This window comes from Maylandia zebra, linkage group LG1 (assembly GCF_041146795.1).
Source record: "Maylandia zebra isolate NMK-2024a linkage group LG1, Mzebra_GT3a, whole genome shotgun sequence".
Classification (NCBI taxonomy): domain Eukaryota; kingdom Metazoa; phylum Chordata; class Actinopteri; order Cichliformes; family Cichlidae; genus Maylandia; species Maylandia zebra.
The window spans coordinates 16,695,457-16,713,269 of record NC_135167.1 but is presented as its reverse complement, the minus strand read 5'-3'; the positions used below and the strand labels follow the sequence as shown (position 1 = coordinate 16,713,269).

Here is a 17,813-nt window from a genome sequence, read left to right as displayed (position 1 = left end):
CCTGAGCTGGCTCCCACATGTGACGATGAGGAGGACATGTCTGAGCCCTGGCTGGAATTACGTGAAGGCCATTGGGTGGTATGGATCTCATCCCTGGTGATAGTTGGCAAGGTTCTACTTTGATCAAGGCTCACTGGATGTTTGACAGTTCCTGCCATCATGGTTAAGACAGAAGAAAAAGCAGGCTGCCCCGATAAGCCCTCCGCATCAGTGTCTGAGTGACTGTCTGAATGGACAACTGGGAAAGGCACCTCCTCAGCCACTGACAGGTCAGCCGATGGGTGAGCAGGAACGCCTGTGACTGCTGGGTCGCTCGGTAAAGGTGAGGAGCCTGAGGCATCGTAGGTGGATTTTTCTGTTATGAGGGCATAAGAGGGAAAGATGGTTCAGTAAGTTACAAACAAAACAGATTCTTGTTCTGCATACCCATGCACATCAGTAAATCAGCAACAAACAAATACACTGAGATTTCTACCGCAGTCATGGAGTTATGAATTCATCAAAGCTAACTTCTTAGAAGCCTTCAAGTTTGCAGTTAAAATGTTAATAAATCATTAATGAATTGATGTTGGTCCAGATGCTCTCCTGTTCTTTCTGCTGTCCAACAGTCAGTTGGAGATTAATTAATGAGCTATCGAAAAACATAAAGCAGGACAAGGTTAAAGGTAAAAGCAGTGGTACGGAATAACACATTTCTGAATTTTTAAGCCCTAGAACCTGTATGAAATGCCATGCTGATGCCCTGTCCTATTAAATGACAGTGTGAAAAATCAGACTGCCACTGCATTGTGCGTACTCATTCAGCCTGCATGTCAGCACAGTATTACTTTTCTGTAAACAAGACCGATGAGGCCATTACATAGAGACTGGTATGTCTCACTGTCACACAGGATCAAACAAAGCACATGTGCAAATGGATGTTGCTGTCAGGGGTAATTGTGATATTTTGGATAAGCTATCATTTAAAAAAAAGAAAAGAAATAATACTTTCAGTGTACAATCTCTTAAGATTGTGAGAATTATCACAAATACTACTTAGTTAGAGGAATTATAATGATAGGTTTCTAATAGTCTCAGACAATATACCAAGGGCAAACATGTATTCCCAAAATAGAGGAAAAGGCACAGTGTTCAAAGTGGAACAAATTGAATTACTCAAGAGATAGCAACCATGTTCTAAAGTATAGCAAAGATTATGGCACGCCTAAAAAACCACTTTGGACTTATTGTTACTGTGTTTTGTGCCTTTGCAGAAATTACATCTCAGTAAAAGAAAGAGAGAGGCAGCTGGAGAATATTAGCTATCATCAAGATGCTGGAGGTCATTAATGTGCTGAAGCTGAGCTGTTTCTCATCCGTTCCTGTCCCTACCACTTCTTTTATTCACGGCACATCGTCAACACATCCATACAGGGATTATTTTATCCATTTATGAAGCTTAGCATTCCTGTCACATCTTCCACCCCCTCAACATGCTTGCCTTGCTAAAGTTAATCTAACTAGCAAACCCCTTAGTGTCTGAGAGACATGGACAGAAGACGGAGTTCTGGGGACTGTTTTGACATACCCGAGTACTCAGAAAAGCAAAAAAGATACTCAAATAGCGTCAATGTTATTTTGCCAGATCTATTTTTCAATTTCATTTCTTTTAATAAATATATACTTGAGGATAGAATAAAATATAAGATAAGTGTCCAGCACATTCTGTGAGGCCTTTGAGTCTATTTCTTTTTTTTTGTACAACACATAACGATTAGCCTAAGGCGGTGTGTACTAACACAGCTGGGACTGAAAACACTTTTTTTCTATCAGTAGAATTACAGAATAAATGAGAACTGTAATAGAATTTAATACCCGTGCATTTAGCAAAAGTTCCAGGTTTATAACTGTGAATGTAGCCTTAAATGTCACCAATATCCCAGAGAACTGGCATAATGCTTTTTATAATTTGTTTTCAGAGAAGTAAATCACAGAATTTTATTATCTGCCAGTATTAGTTCCTTAAACACAGCCCCCTCATCCTGTATTTGTGATCCCACTTAATTCCTTTTCTCCAATAAATCTGTAACATGGTAAAATGTGATTAGTGAAACTGCTATACAGCAATTTTTAATCCATTCTTGAAATCCAGTGATACAAAAGAGTGGAAATAAGGTAATTGCTCTCATCTATTCACAAAGGAGTTTAACAAAATAAAGGATATCTGTCCTTCCTTAAGGCTACTAAAAGGTCAGAGATACTACCTTCCATTCTTCCATCCTATCCTCTACCCCCCATCCTCAATCCCACAGTTAGCAAGCCAACTTCTTTTGTTTCATGGGATGGATGCCAGTCCAAGTGAAGGTGTAAGTTCCACCTGTGGTTTGCCACCTGCTCCGATGGAGCTGAGCATATGGAAGGATTTTTAACAATGGACCACAGAGGACAATACTTGCAGATAAAAGCTGAGAGGAAATGTGAAAGTATAATAAAAAGGGTGGGCTATGAAAGTGTATATAGCAGTGGGAGAAGAAGAAAATGATGACATTTTAGGTCATTTGGAAGAAAAACTGTAACTGCCTTTAAGTCTACAGACTGTTCACACCATCAGGCATCTGTCTCAAAAAACAGAAAATATCAATCAATCAGTGTAAAAAATGAAGATTTGCATCTTGACCAAAACTAGAACAATTCAAATGGGTTATAAATGCAAAGCGGGTGTTTGATTGTTTAGGTTACTTAAGTAAAATGACACTGTATCGACAAAACAGGTTATGATTTTAACATTGTTGCAATTGAAAGACTAAAAATGATCCAGTTAAGATTAAAAAAAAGATGGAATGTGAACGTGTAAAAGACATCAATCATTAATTACATTTTGCAACAACTTCTTATTTTGGATGTCAGTCTGAAAGACACCAAGTACAGGTTTTGGAAATGTGTATAAGAATATACGCCACACACCTGCGATGATACCATGTGAATGGTGCAGCCATAAAAACACTGTGTTGGGTTTACTTATTTAGCTCAGTATCATGTAGTTTAAACAAAGAGCTGGAATTTGTTGAAATACACAGTATATGATTTGTGCAAGGGAATTATTAGGCAGTATAGAGTCAGTTTCTAAAAACATGAACTAATCATGGTTTAGTAACAGCATTAGAGCCTTCTGCAAGAAGTCAAAACTACAGACATGTGTGATAAATAAAATGTTTAACTATTAGTCAAAAGACAGCTAAACATACCTGACTTAGCTCTTAAACCTTTGACAAGCCACACGTTCAAACCACAGACATCAAATCCAGACTGAATTCTTTTCCTCTCTTCAGCCAACACTATCTTTGAGCTACCAGGACATAGACATGACACTGCTGGGCTCCTGGTGTTGCACTCATATAATACATTGCTTCCCCTTTTGCTTTAAGCTGTTTTTGTTCTCTTATGTGTAGAAAATGGTAAACAAGTGAGTGTAATTCAATAGTGAACTGGATGGAGGCCTGGGAGCATAGAAACCAATTTGAGAAGCCTGGCCAACTCCTGCCGAGGAAGTGCCTCTTACATTTTTGGCTGTCTATGACAGGAAACAGCATATAGAACTGCTCTGAGCTGTTGTTCTTTTTAAATTATAAAAAATGGATCTATTTCACATACTGTCGCTGTTTTTCTCTCTGTGGAGGTATCATGCTTGTGCAGGGCTGGAAGACGAGTAGAAGGAGCATTTGGCAGTGATGCCAAGCACTGCTGTGGTGGCAGTGTGGATGCGAGGGAGAATGTCACACACCCAGCTCTGTCTTTTTTTTTTTCATGGGGTGCAAACAGCGCAGCAGGATGATACATGCCTCATCTGTCTGGAACAGAACCCAGTGGACACTTAACTCTGCAGCCACGCAGAGATGCGTACAGTGTACTAAAAGAGATGTTCGTTCACTCAGTCATGAACTCGAACAAAGTCTTTATCGTTTGCTTTTGGTTCTTTTTTACTCTTTGTTGGTTTGGTCATTTAAAAATAGTTCAGGATAGACCCAAGTACCAAGAGTTGGTTTGTGTTGTGAATTTTGATTTAAATTATGTACCTTATTTAAACAATAACAAACATATTCTTCTATTTACTAGGGTAAAACAATACTTTTTTATACTAAAATTGTGAAAATGCAGTGGGTTCTTTTTTGCATGAGAAAGGTTGGTCAGAAAAAATTGATACTTGGATACTCATTAATGCAAAAAATTGTTGTCATATTATATATTAATTAGACACGCATTTGCATAGGAGCTCATTTCCAGTGCTGAGAAAAATGTTTGACATGCGTAAGTCTAAGTTTTGGATTATTATGTTGAAATTTCAGGTTATTGTCTCAAAATTTTGAGTTCGATATCTCAAAATTTTGACTTACTAACTTAATTAGGGTTAGGGTTTGACACTTACTAATTCAAAATGCTGAAAAAATAACCCAAAGTCAACAACAACAAAAAAACCCTTGAAAACTGAATTAAGTTGACATTTTTAGATAACCAGATTTTAAACTACCGATGGTTAAAAAAAGGTTTTTAGTGGCAGAAACAAGCTTCTATAAATTTACAACATTCATGCCCTGATGAACCCATCAAAGAGCGACTAGTCGTTCAATATCTTGCCCAAAGACTGGAGCAGACAGGGCTCAAACCACCAACCTTGCCATTAGCAGGTGACCTGCCCTACTTCCTGAGCTACAGCCACCCAGTTTTGTACATGCTGATTTTGTAGCCTTTTTGCCACATACCACACATAAAAAAAACAGATATAGCCACTGTCACCAACTGGGCCGCAGAATCTTGCTGTGAAGTCTCAATTTGAGCATCTCGGTTTGTAGAAACTAGGCATCATATGTGTGACTGACACTGCATGATCATTTGGTAGCTATTTGTCATTCACCAGGCAGGTAGCCATCCATTTAACACTAAATGTGACCACAGTTTACTAAATAAGTTACAGTCAAGTGTTAGGTATGATTTAAACTCCATAATTGAGACCATTAATTATTTTTAAAATGTATTCTACTACTTTGTTTAGCAACCAAAGAAGTCACCACTTGACTGACACCACCAGTTGAAAGGAATCTATTTTTAAGTGCAATAGTAATGTTCACTTAGTGCATCCATCCACCTATAGTGCTTTTTGCACTTTTTTGATTAATGTTTTTGCATAAATCTTATTTGTTTAGAAAAAATCCACTGGCCCAATCACTGTCCCTTTTTTCCACTGATGAAGTCCTCAGAGGAGAAAAACTATCTCCTGACAATGCCCTGACTCAGGAGAAGCTGAGCTCTCTCTAGCCACCTATTTTTTTTTCTATTTCCTCTCTTCTCCTTCTCTTCACTTCCTCTCTCTGTCCCTCCAGATGAAAGTCAGCCTTTCTACTGACGCTGAGGCTCTTCAGCTTTTTCAGCCTGACATGTCAACACACTGACTTCTGTCCTGATGTAGCTCAGAACACTGTAGTCATGGCTTATGTTGTTGCAGTCTGTCTGCTCATATTACTGCTTACAAAGGCTGTCCTTGTCCCCGCGTCTGAGTTTAACCCACCCCATTTAGGTTTGACATTAGATGCTGTAAGATTAGAAAAATCTGATTGTTATGAGTTGTCCTGATTTTTGAAGATACGAAAAGGTACACAGGATCGGTTTGGAAAATGTAAAAGAAAAAACAATTTGAGAAGCCGTCACAATCACTTTGGGGTATCATAAGAGACTAAAACAGTGCTGTTACATTGTAGTCTTTAATTAGCCCAACACTAATTAATTCCTCCCAGTATCTGCATCGCTATATGGCGTATTGGGATAATGTTCCTATTGAGTGTCTCTATGTTTGTCTCGGCCAGCGCTGGCTTAGTACAACACACCAGAGTGCAATAATTCATGGCTTTTAGCAAGTTTTTGGAAGGTGACAGGGGACACATTCTCTCCACTCTCACATGAGAGATCATATATCTGCTTGCTCAGACCCTCTGGCAAAAAAACAGAGTAACTGAATCCAAAATTAACTGATTTCTATGGCTCATTATGTAAATTCGTAAATCAAGGTGCTGCTTCAGCAAATACGTGAAAAAGCGCAGCACATTACTCTTGATAGATTTACCTATGCCTTCATTACTAGTGCAAAGGACTTTTTGAGAAATGTTTGACCTAAATATTTATTAATTAAATTAAATATTTATTTAATAATTTTCGTCTACTGTAAAATTTAGGAGCATCCTGTCGCAAAAAACTACTCAAGATATTTGATACTTCTAGGCTAGATTGCTGTATTTCACTGTGTGATGTCCCATGGTCTGATGTCCTCACGCAGAAGCAGGGCAGCCACCAGCTGTTGCAGGTGGCTGCCCTGCTTCTGCATGAGGTCTCTTCCTGTTAAAAAGGGAGTTTGTCCTCCTCACAGTCTCCAAATCTTGTTCATCTTCCTTTTAGAACTGATTATTGTACAGATTACAGTGTACAAACACTTTAATTCATTAATTACACCTATCTAAGACAAGGTTAGATGGTTATGGTTAGATGCCTGTTGCCTCCAAAAATTCTTTAATTCTTTGTGACATAGATTCCAAAAAGTGCTTGAAACATTCCTCAGAGATTTTAGTCAATATTGATACGATAGCATCACACAGTTGTTGTATTTTGTCAGCTGCACATCTGCCACTTATCCTCTTATTTTCTCTTTCTCTCACATTGCCAATACCTTACATTGGGTGGTGGTCTATTAAAATGATTGAGCATTGAATGTACACACCAGCACTTCTACACCTTCAACTGTGCTTTCATGTTATCTGAAAAAAAAAGACAAGCCAACAGAAAGCTCCTTTCAACCCAAACTCTACCAAGCTCTACATGCAAATAAGAAAAAATCCTTTTAGAAAAAAAGGAAATTATAGGTTGAATTTTATTTTTTGGAAAAAAGTGTTTTTGGAAATAGTCTTTTTAAATCATTTATGTTTTGCGAGAACAAAAGGCAGACAATCTGATCTTTAAAAGTAGGCATAAAGTCACATCAGTCATCTGTACCACTGCTAGTGCGTAGTGAATGACTGCATTTTAGTTAGTTTGATTTTCTTTCTTGTTTTTGTTGCTACTTTCACATTGCATTATGTTTTGTTTGTTTTTTTATATTATGACAAATTTTTGAGTATGTATAGGCTGCAAAAACTATAGTCATCATGACCTTGAGTTGACTTTCCCAAAAGTAAAAAGTAACTAAGCTAGTGTTGGTGTGCTTGTCTTATTTCCAAAAATGTGACTTCACTGATTTATCAGAAACCAAAAACATTTGTTTTGTTTTTTAAGAAGAAGGAATTGTATCAAACCAAAGTGTTCATCTCCTGGGAACATACATTTCAGAGCAGGCGAGGGTACAAGTGTAGGAGTTGAGCTGCATGCTGGGGGCTATGACGGGCCAGGAGCCATTACAGGCTGTCATCAGATAGTGACGCGGCAGCTGACTGCATATGAGTGAAGATGAAGGTTCCTTCTAAGGTATGCAATTGTACCACTTAATTTAAAAGCATCCATTCATCCAGCCATCCATTCTAAACAACCTTAGATGGCCCACAGTGTAAGATTAAAAGCTTAAGAAAGGCATAGAAATAGAAAATTATGGGCCTCCTTTGCTAAACTGGAGTGAAGTCACTAGTCAGCTTTCCCTTTATACTATATACTTGCACAATCTGTTCATTATTGTGTTCATTGTGTTCATATTCATTTTGGTTCTTCATATAGACAGTTTAACATGTGGGCAACTAATCCGAGTTTTATCTTCTGTTTAAACATAAGTAAATGAATTGATTTAATCAAGATTTTCTTGTTTGATTGCTTTGTTGTTATCATCCCCCCCCCTTTTTGAGTGGGGAAACAAAGAGATCTTAATGAAAAATTATTTTTGAAGCCTTGTAGCTTTATTATATTTTCTTTTTAATTTGATTGCACACAACAGATAAACAACAGCAACCAAATGTAATCCTATTTGACAGCAGACCAATAGCCATCTACAAGGTTGACATCATCCAATAGATTTTATGATCCCCATTCAAAACTATATTTAAATAAATGTACAATTCACCACATCCTTGCTAACAATAAAAAAGGCCCCACAAAGGTCTACAAAATATATCAGAATCAACATCTGCTTGCAGGATGGCCTCTCTAAGTATAGCTGTGGCCTGAAGTCTGCTATTTAAAAGACCATAACATCACAGCAGGTAAAGTTCAGCTTGGTCACCCGTGTCACCCTCTACTACTCTATTCTGGTTTTGCTGTAGAGGAGATCACAAGTTCCTGCACTCACTATTTAATTGGGTCCTCAGAGAGACTTCAGAGGAAGTCAAAGCTTGTCCTGCAAAGTGATAGAGCAGTGAATTTACCTGCTGTATCTTATATACCCTGCACTAAACCCCAGCACAACAATATCTCATTGTTCCAGTAGCAAAAAGGCCTGCCTTTCTGAACATGTCTAGATTACAGTCAAATCAGTTCTGCCTCTATGATTTAATTACCTGGAGTAACAATTTAGAAAAATTCATTACATTTTTTCAGTGAACTCTGTTCATTTTTCTCAAATCTTGCTAAATGCTGAAACCTGCTGTCCTCCCTTGGCATGTCTTTGCAAGTAATTGTGTTTTGCAAAGCATGAAAAGGGATGAGCAGATATTTAAAAAGAAAAAAGTAATAGTATATGTATAAACGTCAACCTCCTCTAAGCATTTCCTCCATGTGTGCTAAAGGCAAAAATCCTTTCTCTCTGGTTTTTCAGTTTACTAATGCATAAATCGAATCCCCAAAGAACACAATTAACCTCTAAAAGGTCTCATTTGTTTATAGTATAAATACTCATTAACCTAAACAACTTCATTCACGGTAAATTGTCAGACAAGCCGTCTTGTCTCTGAAGTTTTAACATCAACGTAATTAATTGCAGTAATGGTGACTCTGATTCTGTCGCAGCCATAATTCATGCTTTCCATGTCAAACCAACTTGGCTCTCAAGCGTATTAACATAAACACAAAAGCAAAAGCTGAATATTTACAAGGCTCTTAAGTGACATAACAAAGACACTGCACAGACTTGACCTTGATCATACACATGGGATGGTGAAGCCACTCAACCAAAGACCAAAATTTTCATGCTGTTTCATATAATTGGGTCAGGTTTGGATTTACTGAGGAAAACTACAATTTAAAGGTAGAGAACACTAGAACTGATAATATATCCCCAAAGCAACAACACTAGAACTGTCTTATGAATCCTTTTGATTTCCAAATCAGTGATCTATAAGACCTATAAGAGCAGATGTGTGGACTCTGATACCATTTCTTGACCACAGGGCTGCAGAGGTTAGCCGTAGCATGAGGATGATAGAGGGAAGAGGACAATGAGGGATAACAAGGTAGGATAAGCCTGTTAAGCCTTTGGGATTCCCTCTAAATCCACACTGGAGTCAAGCACAAGAATGTCAAATCTATGTAATGCAATCACAATGCTCTATAATCTGGGGTCACTGCAGCAACAGTCCCCAAAGTCACTGGCTCATGTTGATTCTGTTTTGGGAAGGGATTCTATGGGATTCTATGGGATTCTATGGGATTTGGAAATTCAAGTTTCCAACTGTTATTAATGGACAATGTGTATTTCCAGAGGGAAGGCACTCAAAAATACTTAATAAAAATCTAAAGAAGAATTTGTTAATAGCAAACATGGCGGTCATCTTGCTTCTGCTACCACAGAGGCAACCAAAGCTGAACTGAGGAACATGTAAGCCAGTCATCTTGTTACAGAGACAAATGCACATGAGTAGGAAATGCAAATACGTGTATAAAAGTGTAAGGAGCTTCTTTCCAAGCTCCTTAGACTACAATGACCTGGATGACTGAGAACCTTCACAGACAAGTGTATAAAAAGCATTTCTTCATGTGATCTGAATATGCAAGAGATGTTGAATCTAGATTAAGATCTCATTTTTACACTGAACTTTTGAAGAATTTTTTATTCACACTAGAGTACATGAAATCTCTGTTTGCCCACAAATCCCCGCTGCATGATCAGGGTTTGTGTGGCCAAAATCACAGGCACATCTATGCCTCCGAAGTTTCTTATTTATATCAGAAATTGTGATGTCATCATGATGCTTAGCAATCACTTTTGAATGGGTTACAACGAGGCATTTGTAGCCTTTATGTGCTTAAAACACCTTATAAAGGTGATGATAGGATTTTAATTTAATAACGTATTATACCGTAAATACTTGAATTATGTTAAATTATATATTATTTGCCATAATTTTGCATGGCAACCACATAAAAACAGTCTAAAATCAAAGCATGTATGTAAATATAAACTCATGTTTTATAAGCAAACTGTTTAACTAACTATTTGAACTCTGGGAAATTTTCAGTAATTTTCTTTCTTTTTTTGCACAATTTATGACAGTTCATCTCATAGCCTTCTACACATTCTATTGAAAAGCCTCATATGGAGGATGCTATTTAAGATGCTTGCACGGATGCTTTTGCCTCTACAAGCCGCTTTGCAACCTGACTTTCATCCCAGCTCCTCGTTACAATATTCATACTATTTCTGATTAGTGCTCTGATCTATGCTGAGGTCCTGTGTTGCTGCTGCTCTTCTGTTGTAAGTGCTGGAAGGTCCCAGAACAACAATATGCAGATGAAATAATAGCCCTATTTTGACTAAAGTAGCCCTGTCAGAAATAATATAACTACTAACTGTGCTTTGTCAATGTCTGTGAGCAGCAAAATGGGAAAGGCTTGGTTATGCACTGCAGGGCAATTCACCTCAATGTAGCAGTATCATATGTCCATATGCTGCCTTTTAATAAGGAAAGAAAACACAAAATGATTTGTTGAAGCATGAACTAGAGAATGCAAGTGATAATAAAAAAGACATTGGTCTATCATGCAGTTTACCATAGCTGAATACCGGGTCAACCAGTGCATGTTTGCGCTACAACACTGACACTGTTCATCTTCACATCACAGCGAGTAGATGCTCAACCTTGACATGCCACACAGTCGAAGCAAACAAAGGGATCACCACTGACTTCAACAGGCAGAATGATGGATGTGCTCTCAAGCAAAAACCTCCATTACAGCCTGAATTCACCGCAAGGCCACTGGTTGTCACACTGCAGCTGCTTCTGCAATGGTGGCTACCTAAGATCCCTCTGAAATACAAATACTGACAAGCCAGTGAGCATGCTAATGCTGCAGATATTTATAATAGGATCATAATGGTGAAAATCCTGCTGGCTGCATAAACTCTTATCACTGGAGCAACCCCCACTTCTTAAACATACACATTATTAAACAATATCCTTCTTTTGTTTTCAGTGTCCACTCTGGAAATGGTTTTATTTATATCATTACTGGTTATGAAAAGGATATGCTGTTAGGTCTACTGCATGCTATTTTACTCAGGTGTTGCATGTTGCAAGGCAGCTGTAATTGCATACTGAAGATTAAAAAAATCTTTTTTTTTTAAAAGTAAGAAACTTACATGTAATCAAATGATTAAGAAGTAATTACGTAAGACTGTTTCAGCTCAGCAAAAACACAAACATCTAATTAAGCTAGTTAATTACGGGAATAATTATGTGAAAAGAGAGCACTTATAAGACATGCTCATATCTAAAAGATACTGCATATAGAATTTATGGACATAAACTCTTTTTACAGGCTGTCTTATGAACTGTCAGTAAATTAAAAATTTAGGCAAGACAGAGAAGGTTTGTTTGAATGAGGAACTGACAGAGATTGAAAAGGGGAAACAGAATGGATAATGCCTGTGTAGGTACTCAGTCATGTTAATCTAAGAAGCTTGGAAACAAAGTGACTAGACCTCTTTAAGTTTCCTGTAGAATTTTCAGCTCTCATTCGAGAAACTTCTTCAGTTTTAAAAAACAAACGGTGGAGAGTCACAGGTATTTAAACCCTAGTGGGAGTTTTCCCTTAAGAAGGTTGTTGACCCACTAATGATCATGTGTTTCACAACACGTGCCAAAGTGTGGAAAAAAAAGCGTGGGTCATTATTAGCAGAGGTTTCAGGTAAGACCATTGTGAGACCTTGCCTCACCATTTCATGTGACCCATTGAGATTACCTGACGCAGGTTGCGAGAGGCGCCTGGGAAGAGATCTCGTTCAAAGATGGTCGTTCACAGTGGACATAGATGGCTTCTTTAACTCCTCTTTCAAACAATCTATCTTCTCTGTCCAAAATGAGAACATTAGTATCCTCAAAAGAGTGACCTTTATGCTTTAGTCCAGACGCTTTCTTTCCAAGCTCCTTAGAATGGATAATAATAATATTGTTCATATTTTATTTTTAAGATAGTTTCATAGTTTTTTATGTTTATTTATATATTTTTTTCCTTTTGGGTGTGAGGGGAGAGCAGTAGTATATAAAATGTAAATCATGCATAAATCATACATATAAAGCTGGCTCATTGTCTGCCTGTGTAAATCCTAATAGGGTTTTATTTGTGTGCAATAAGAGCAGCAGTTTAGCAGTGGCTGCTTTGGCATTATGAACAAAAAAAGCTGTCAGCTCATTAGCTCAATTGTGCTTACAACATATATGTGTATATATCTATCTATCTGTATGTGTGTGTGTGTGTGTGTGTGTGTGTGTGTGTGTGTGTGTGTGTGTGTGTGTGTGTGTGTGTGTGTATAACCATCAATACTTTACCTGAGTAGAACTGTTCAATGAATCTAGGCCATAGATTAACTATATTATTCAAAGGTTTTCCCTAATTAGGGAAGATTGAGATGAGATTGAGATTATTCTAGTGGACCGTATGTAGACAGATGATGTTATTGGAACTGTGAAAGGTCAAATTGAACCATCTGCTATTGTAATGTTTTCTAATTTAGACATTTTGGCAGACATTTTATAATTTAAGAAGAAATCCTAATAATCTTCATCTTTTTAACCAACATTACACAGTACATGCACTCAGCGACATGAACTGTAATGCTGAAGATATTTTTGAGACTCTAATGTTAGGCAGACAGATACTATTAAGCGGACGGATGCTTTTACAGAACCCTTTTTTTGAGAATGAGAAATAGGACACATCTGTATCAAAATGGGGAGATAACTCTGATGTGCATTTAATGTCATAGGATTCAAAGTGTTAGCATGTAAAAATTGGACTGTGGGGTAATTTTTTTCTTATCGCTCTGTCATATTATCTTTTCCTATTTATTCCCACTATTTGCTGCACCACTTTATAATCAGTCTTGATTCGTTTTATAAAAATGAAAAGACAAATGAGGCAATTTTGCCCTGATTTTTGATACATGATTTAAATTTTAAAGGTCTTCTCAGTTACAGAACAATGCAGCCCTCTTCCATCAGTTTGAATCTCAATCCAAAGAGTTTCTGTCTCTTTATATCAACGCCAAGCTCCACTTATTTGTCTTCTTTGCTTACAGACTTTCTTCTTGAATTGGATATTCTGTGATTCTTTTAATGTGATGTCACACACTCCCCCGTCTCTACTCGATCGTGGCTCAAGAGTTGGGCGTTCGCCTTGTAATCGGAAGGTTGCCGGTTCGAGTCCCGGCTTGGACAGTCTCAGTCGTTGTGTCCTTGGGCAAGACGCTTCACCCGTTGCCTACTGGTGGTGGTCAGAGGGCCCGGTGGCGCCAGTGTCCGGCAGCCTCGCCTCTGTCAGTGCGCCCCAGGGTGGCTGTGGCTACAATGTAGCTTGCCATCACCAGTGTGTGAATGGGTGGATGACTGGATATGTAAAGCGCTTTGGGGTCCTTAGGGACTAGTAAAAGCGCTATATAAATACAGGCCATTTACCATTTTTACTACAGTGTTTATTATCCACAAATTGTCTATCAACATCAACTGTTAAGGAGTGGCCAGTTTGCTGACAATAACATTACTGAGATGTACCGTGTGTATTATAATCTAATCCTGGAGAGACATGTTGCCTTTGTTAATCCTACAACATGCTGCAGTTTCACAGGAAATAAAGAAACACTGAGGTAGAAGCACAGTCGCACTTTTAACTGTATTTCATACAAACTGCACCATGCGGTAAAATGGGTAATTCGGTTTGCTTCTTTGGCCAGTGGATGAAAAACTGAGACATTTACTAATGTTATTTAATTACTGAGTTCAAGTTCTCCTGTGCAATATATGGGGGCTTTTGTTTTGCTATAGTTCTACCTAAAATTAGACAAAGAAAAGATGGGATACAGCTGATATTAAGAAAACACAATATCAGCAACTAATACAATGACTTCATAATGTTAAAATGTATCATAAGTTTTCATTTTTGGGTGTCACAAAGTGCTAAGATGTACATAACAAAAACCACAGAAACACAAGTGAACTAGTATCTGAAGCCTGAGAAGGCTATCTATGAAAACTGAAGAGAAACAAAGTCTGGAACTTGAATAACTTTCCCACAGATGAACAGAAGCGTGTGTAAAGGTCTTTTCTATTTCAGACAGTGCAGTTACACACTCAGATTATTCCAGTAATGAATGAGCCTATGGGAAACAACGTGTTTCATTTTTAGACTTTGTGGGTGACATGGTTAAAAGCATGAAGGTTTGGAGATAAATCTAACAAATTTTACAGTAAAAATTTATGAATGTGCGTGCAAGTGAGTAATTTCATCACGTGTTTAAAATGCAAGGCATGTTTTATACTTTACACGACGATGTAGTTCAGACCACTTATATTTCAGCACTTAATGGCTATAGTTCAGTTTGTGCAAATGTTTCAAATCACCTGCAAATGAGACAAGTGTGAACACTAAAACCACCTCTGTATCCTGTCAGAGCACATTTTTAAGGTCACAAGACAACTGGATTACTGATTAAAAAGCTAGACTTATAAAATGTAAAATTTCTCCTTTAATGCTCTCCACGAACTGAGCTTACTCTTGAAGCTTCACTGATTCTGTCATCTTCACATAAAGTATGCTGCCTCCACTTTCAGCCTGCTTTACTGAAGTTAGAAAGAAAAACAGAGTAAATGATAATTGAGTCTAAAAATTCATGGTATACTGTCAATGGCACTGTGAGTCAAAAACGACCTAAATCAGCCTCAGCCTGGGGACAGTCTGCACTCTAGATTGAACTGATAACTAATACTGATAAAGTAATACTATTTTTATGAATAATAAGAGGATGTGCATATCACTATATGGTTGGAAACTGTAAGATTAAAAAATAAGATTAAAAGAAACCCTTATTTAAATGGGAAAATTTTTTACATTGTAAAATCAGAATTTGTTTGCAGTTCTACTCATGTTATGATGATCCAGTTCTCTTGGAAACTGACAGACGATTAACTATCCAAGCCTAGCCCCAATTTCTATATAATCCAATTAAAGCGCACAAAAGAATAGCATACGCAGACTTACACGGCAATGTGAAAGCGCTTTGACAGGTCGGAACGTGAGAATTCTCGGACTAAAACAGGGTCACAGACCAACAATGAACTATTCATTCGTAATTGGTAATAACTGTTGTTGGCACACATTTTTTTAAAATTATCAACTCAAAACAACAACAACAAGCACTAAACTATGCAAACCTCTCTTTGTTACATCAAAATTACACTTTATCTTTATCATACATAGTTTTTTATTAATAACCAATAACTTACTGGTGTGCTAAACACAAAAACTCTTTAGCGTCAGTTTCAGTGACTTCATTTTAAGTTCCAATTTTGATAAGCGTAAGTATGCAGACTGTTGGATATGGTAGCATCAGCACTGTGTGGTGGAGACTTGTGGAGTTCTTCTTTGCCCTAGTGGCCAAAAACTGCAATTATGGTATTTTGCCTACTTCATGCTAGCCATTGTTGTCTCTGGCAACGATGACACCAATGAAAGACACAGCTACAGGCACACGCCGCACTTTAGTGTTGTTAAGGCTAGCTTTGTGCCTCCTGATTTTTGCAACTTGTGTGCGTGGCACGTTTTTCATAACACTGTGAGAGGGCTGAGTAGGAACCATGCCCGGTTTATGCAATAAGTTAAGAAATTTTGCTCGTCAACATCCGAGGGTTTGACCTGTCTCAGAAACTGAGGACACTGCACACTGACATGGGAGTGACTTCTTTTTTGGAAAGGTAGCCATATCCTACCCTGCATGAATATTATATGGTATTAAAAAACTGCTGAAATTACCAACTAAGACTTTAAATTGATCACGACGTGATGGCTAAGGTCATCATTCCGTGAACAATAATGTAGTTTTCTCAACAAATCTGAAAGTAGGAAGCGTTTTTGGCGTTTTAACCCATCCATTTACAATATCTAACAAAAGCTAGATGTGACTGACAATTTATCAGTAAACATCTGATAAACAGTAAACAAGATTTAAATCACTCCATCTATAACTATATTGACTATTTATGCACCCATATATCAAAATCTTGGTCTGTTCACATCTTAGTTTGTTTGAGCCAAAAGGTCTTAAATCCTTTACGTCTTTAAAATTCAAGCATGCGACAAACCCAAGAAATGCTAACCTAAAATAGCTAATAAAGCCCTATCCATTTGAATGAATGTACTTCAGCTCATTAGGTCACTTTTCCACATTCTACCAGATGCTCTTGATTTGCTAGGCTTAGATAAATAACACATCATCCTCATCAGTTATATTATTACATGAAGGCTGGTGACAACCTGTGTAGCTGGGCCCACCTTCAGCCACTGCATGATAACTGTAGCAGCTATGTGAGAATGCAGTACCTGTAAACACTAACATAAACCGCTGAATTTAATTCACTTGAACTTCAGTTCCACTAATATGATAACCACTAAATTCAAACAGACAGATTCTATCCATACAATTGCGTCACGTAAGTTGATCTTTCCTGACATTTCCTCAAGGATCAGGCCATCTTGTAAGGCAGTCCAGTGTTATGCAGTGTGTGCTCAACAGTGGCCTTGTGCAGAGCAGTGTGGTGTATTATACAGCGTGTCCCAATAAATCAGACGGCACGCTGTTCTTTCTTAAGCAGCAGCAGAGCCAAGCCTTCATCGGCCATCAAGCTAAACCAAAGAGCCAAAATAGAGAAGGACACAGGAGGGAAAAAAATGAAAGCACATAGGTACAGATAGATACTGGAGAGAAACATGCAGAAAGCTCTCTACACAAACAATACGTCCTGATTTTACAGAACTATACGTGGGGCAATGTGAGGCAGATGGTCTATGATATTAATTAGAAGCTAGTTTGCCCTTCCTAGAATACATCTATGTGCCCCTTTAACATTAGATGGAAACAGTCTGAAAGAGAGTGAATTATAGCAGAGATAAATAACAATAAATGTTCTTTGTTCTCAGAGTGATTGGCAGCATTAATAGATTTAAATTACTTCACAATATCCGTTCAGCATTTTCATTTCTTTCATTCCTATAATTTTAAAGTCCAACTGTCTCCCAGTAAAACATCTGCATAGCCTGCAAAAAACGGCAGATGGAGAACGAAACAAAGTTGTTTTTTCTTGTGTGTGTATTTTACAGCATTTTTGCTTTAATAAATTGAGTTTTTAGTTTAATAACTGGTCACAAAGACAAACATTTGCAGCACAACAGAATGCAATTAAATTATACAGGGAGTGCAGAATTATTAGGCAAATGAGTATTTTGTCCACATCATCCTCTTCATGCATGTTGTCTTACTCCAAGCTGTATAGGCTCGAAAGCCTACTACCAATTAAGCATATTAGATGATGTGCATCTCTGTAATGAGAAGGGGTGTGGTCTAATGACATCAACACCCTATATCAGGTGTGCATAATTATTAGGCAACGTCC

General features: G+C 37.7%; 1 protein-coding gene across 1 annotated transcript in view; it reads right to left on the bottom strand.

The window, feature by feature from the left end:
* The window catches only part of kiaa1549lb (KIAA1549-like b), a 58,815-nt gene that overhangs the window by 31,807 nt on the left and 9,195 nt on the right, over positions 1-17,813 (bottom strand). The window contains exon 2 of the mRNA XM_024802151.2: positions 2-355. Coding sequence (XP_024657919.2) covers positions 2-355 — 354 coding nt within the window. The remainder of the gene's footprint in view (position 1; positions 356-17,813) is intronic.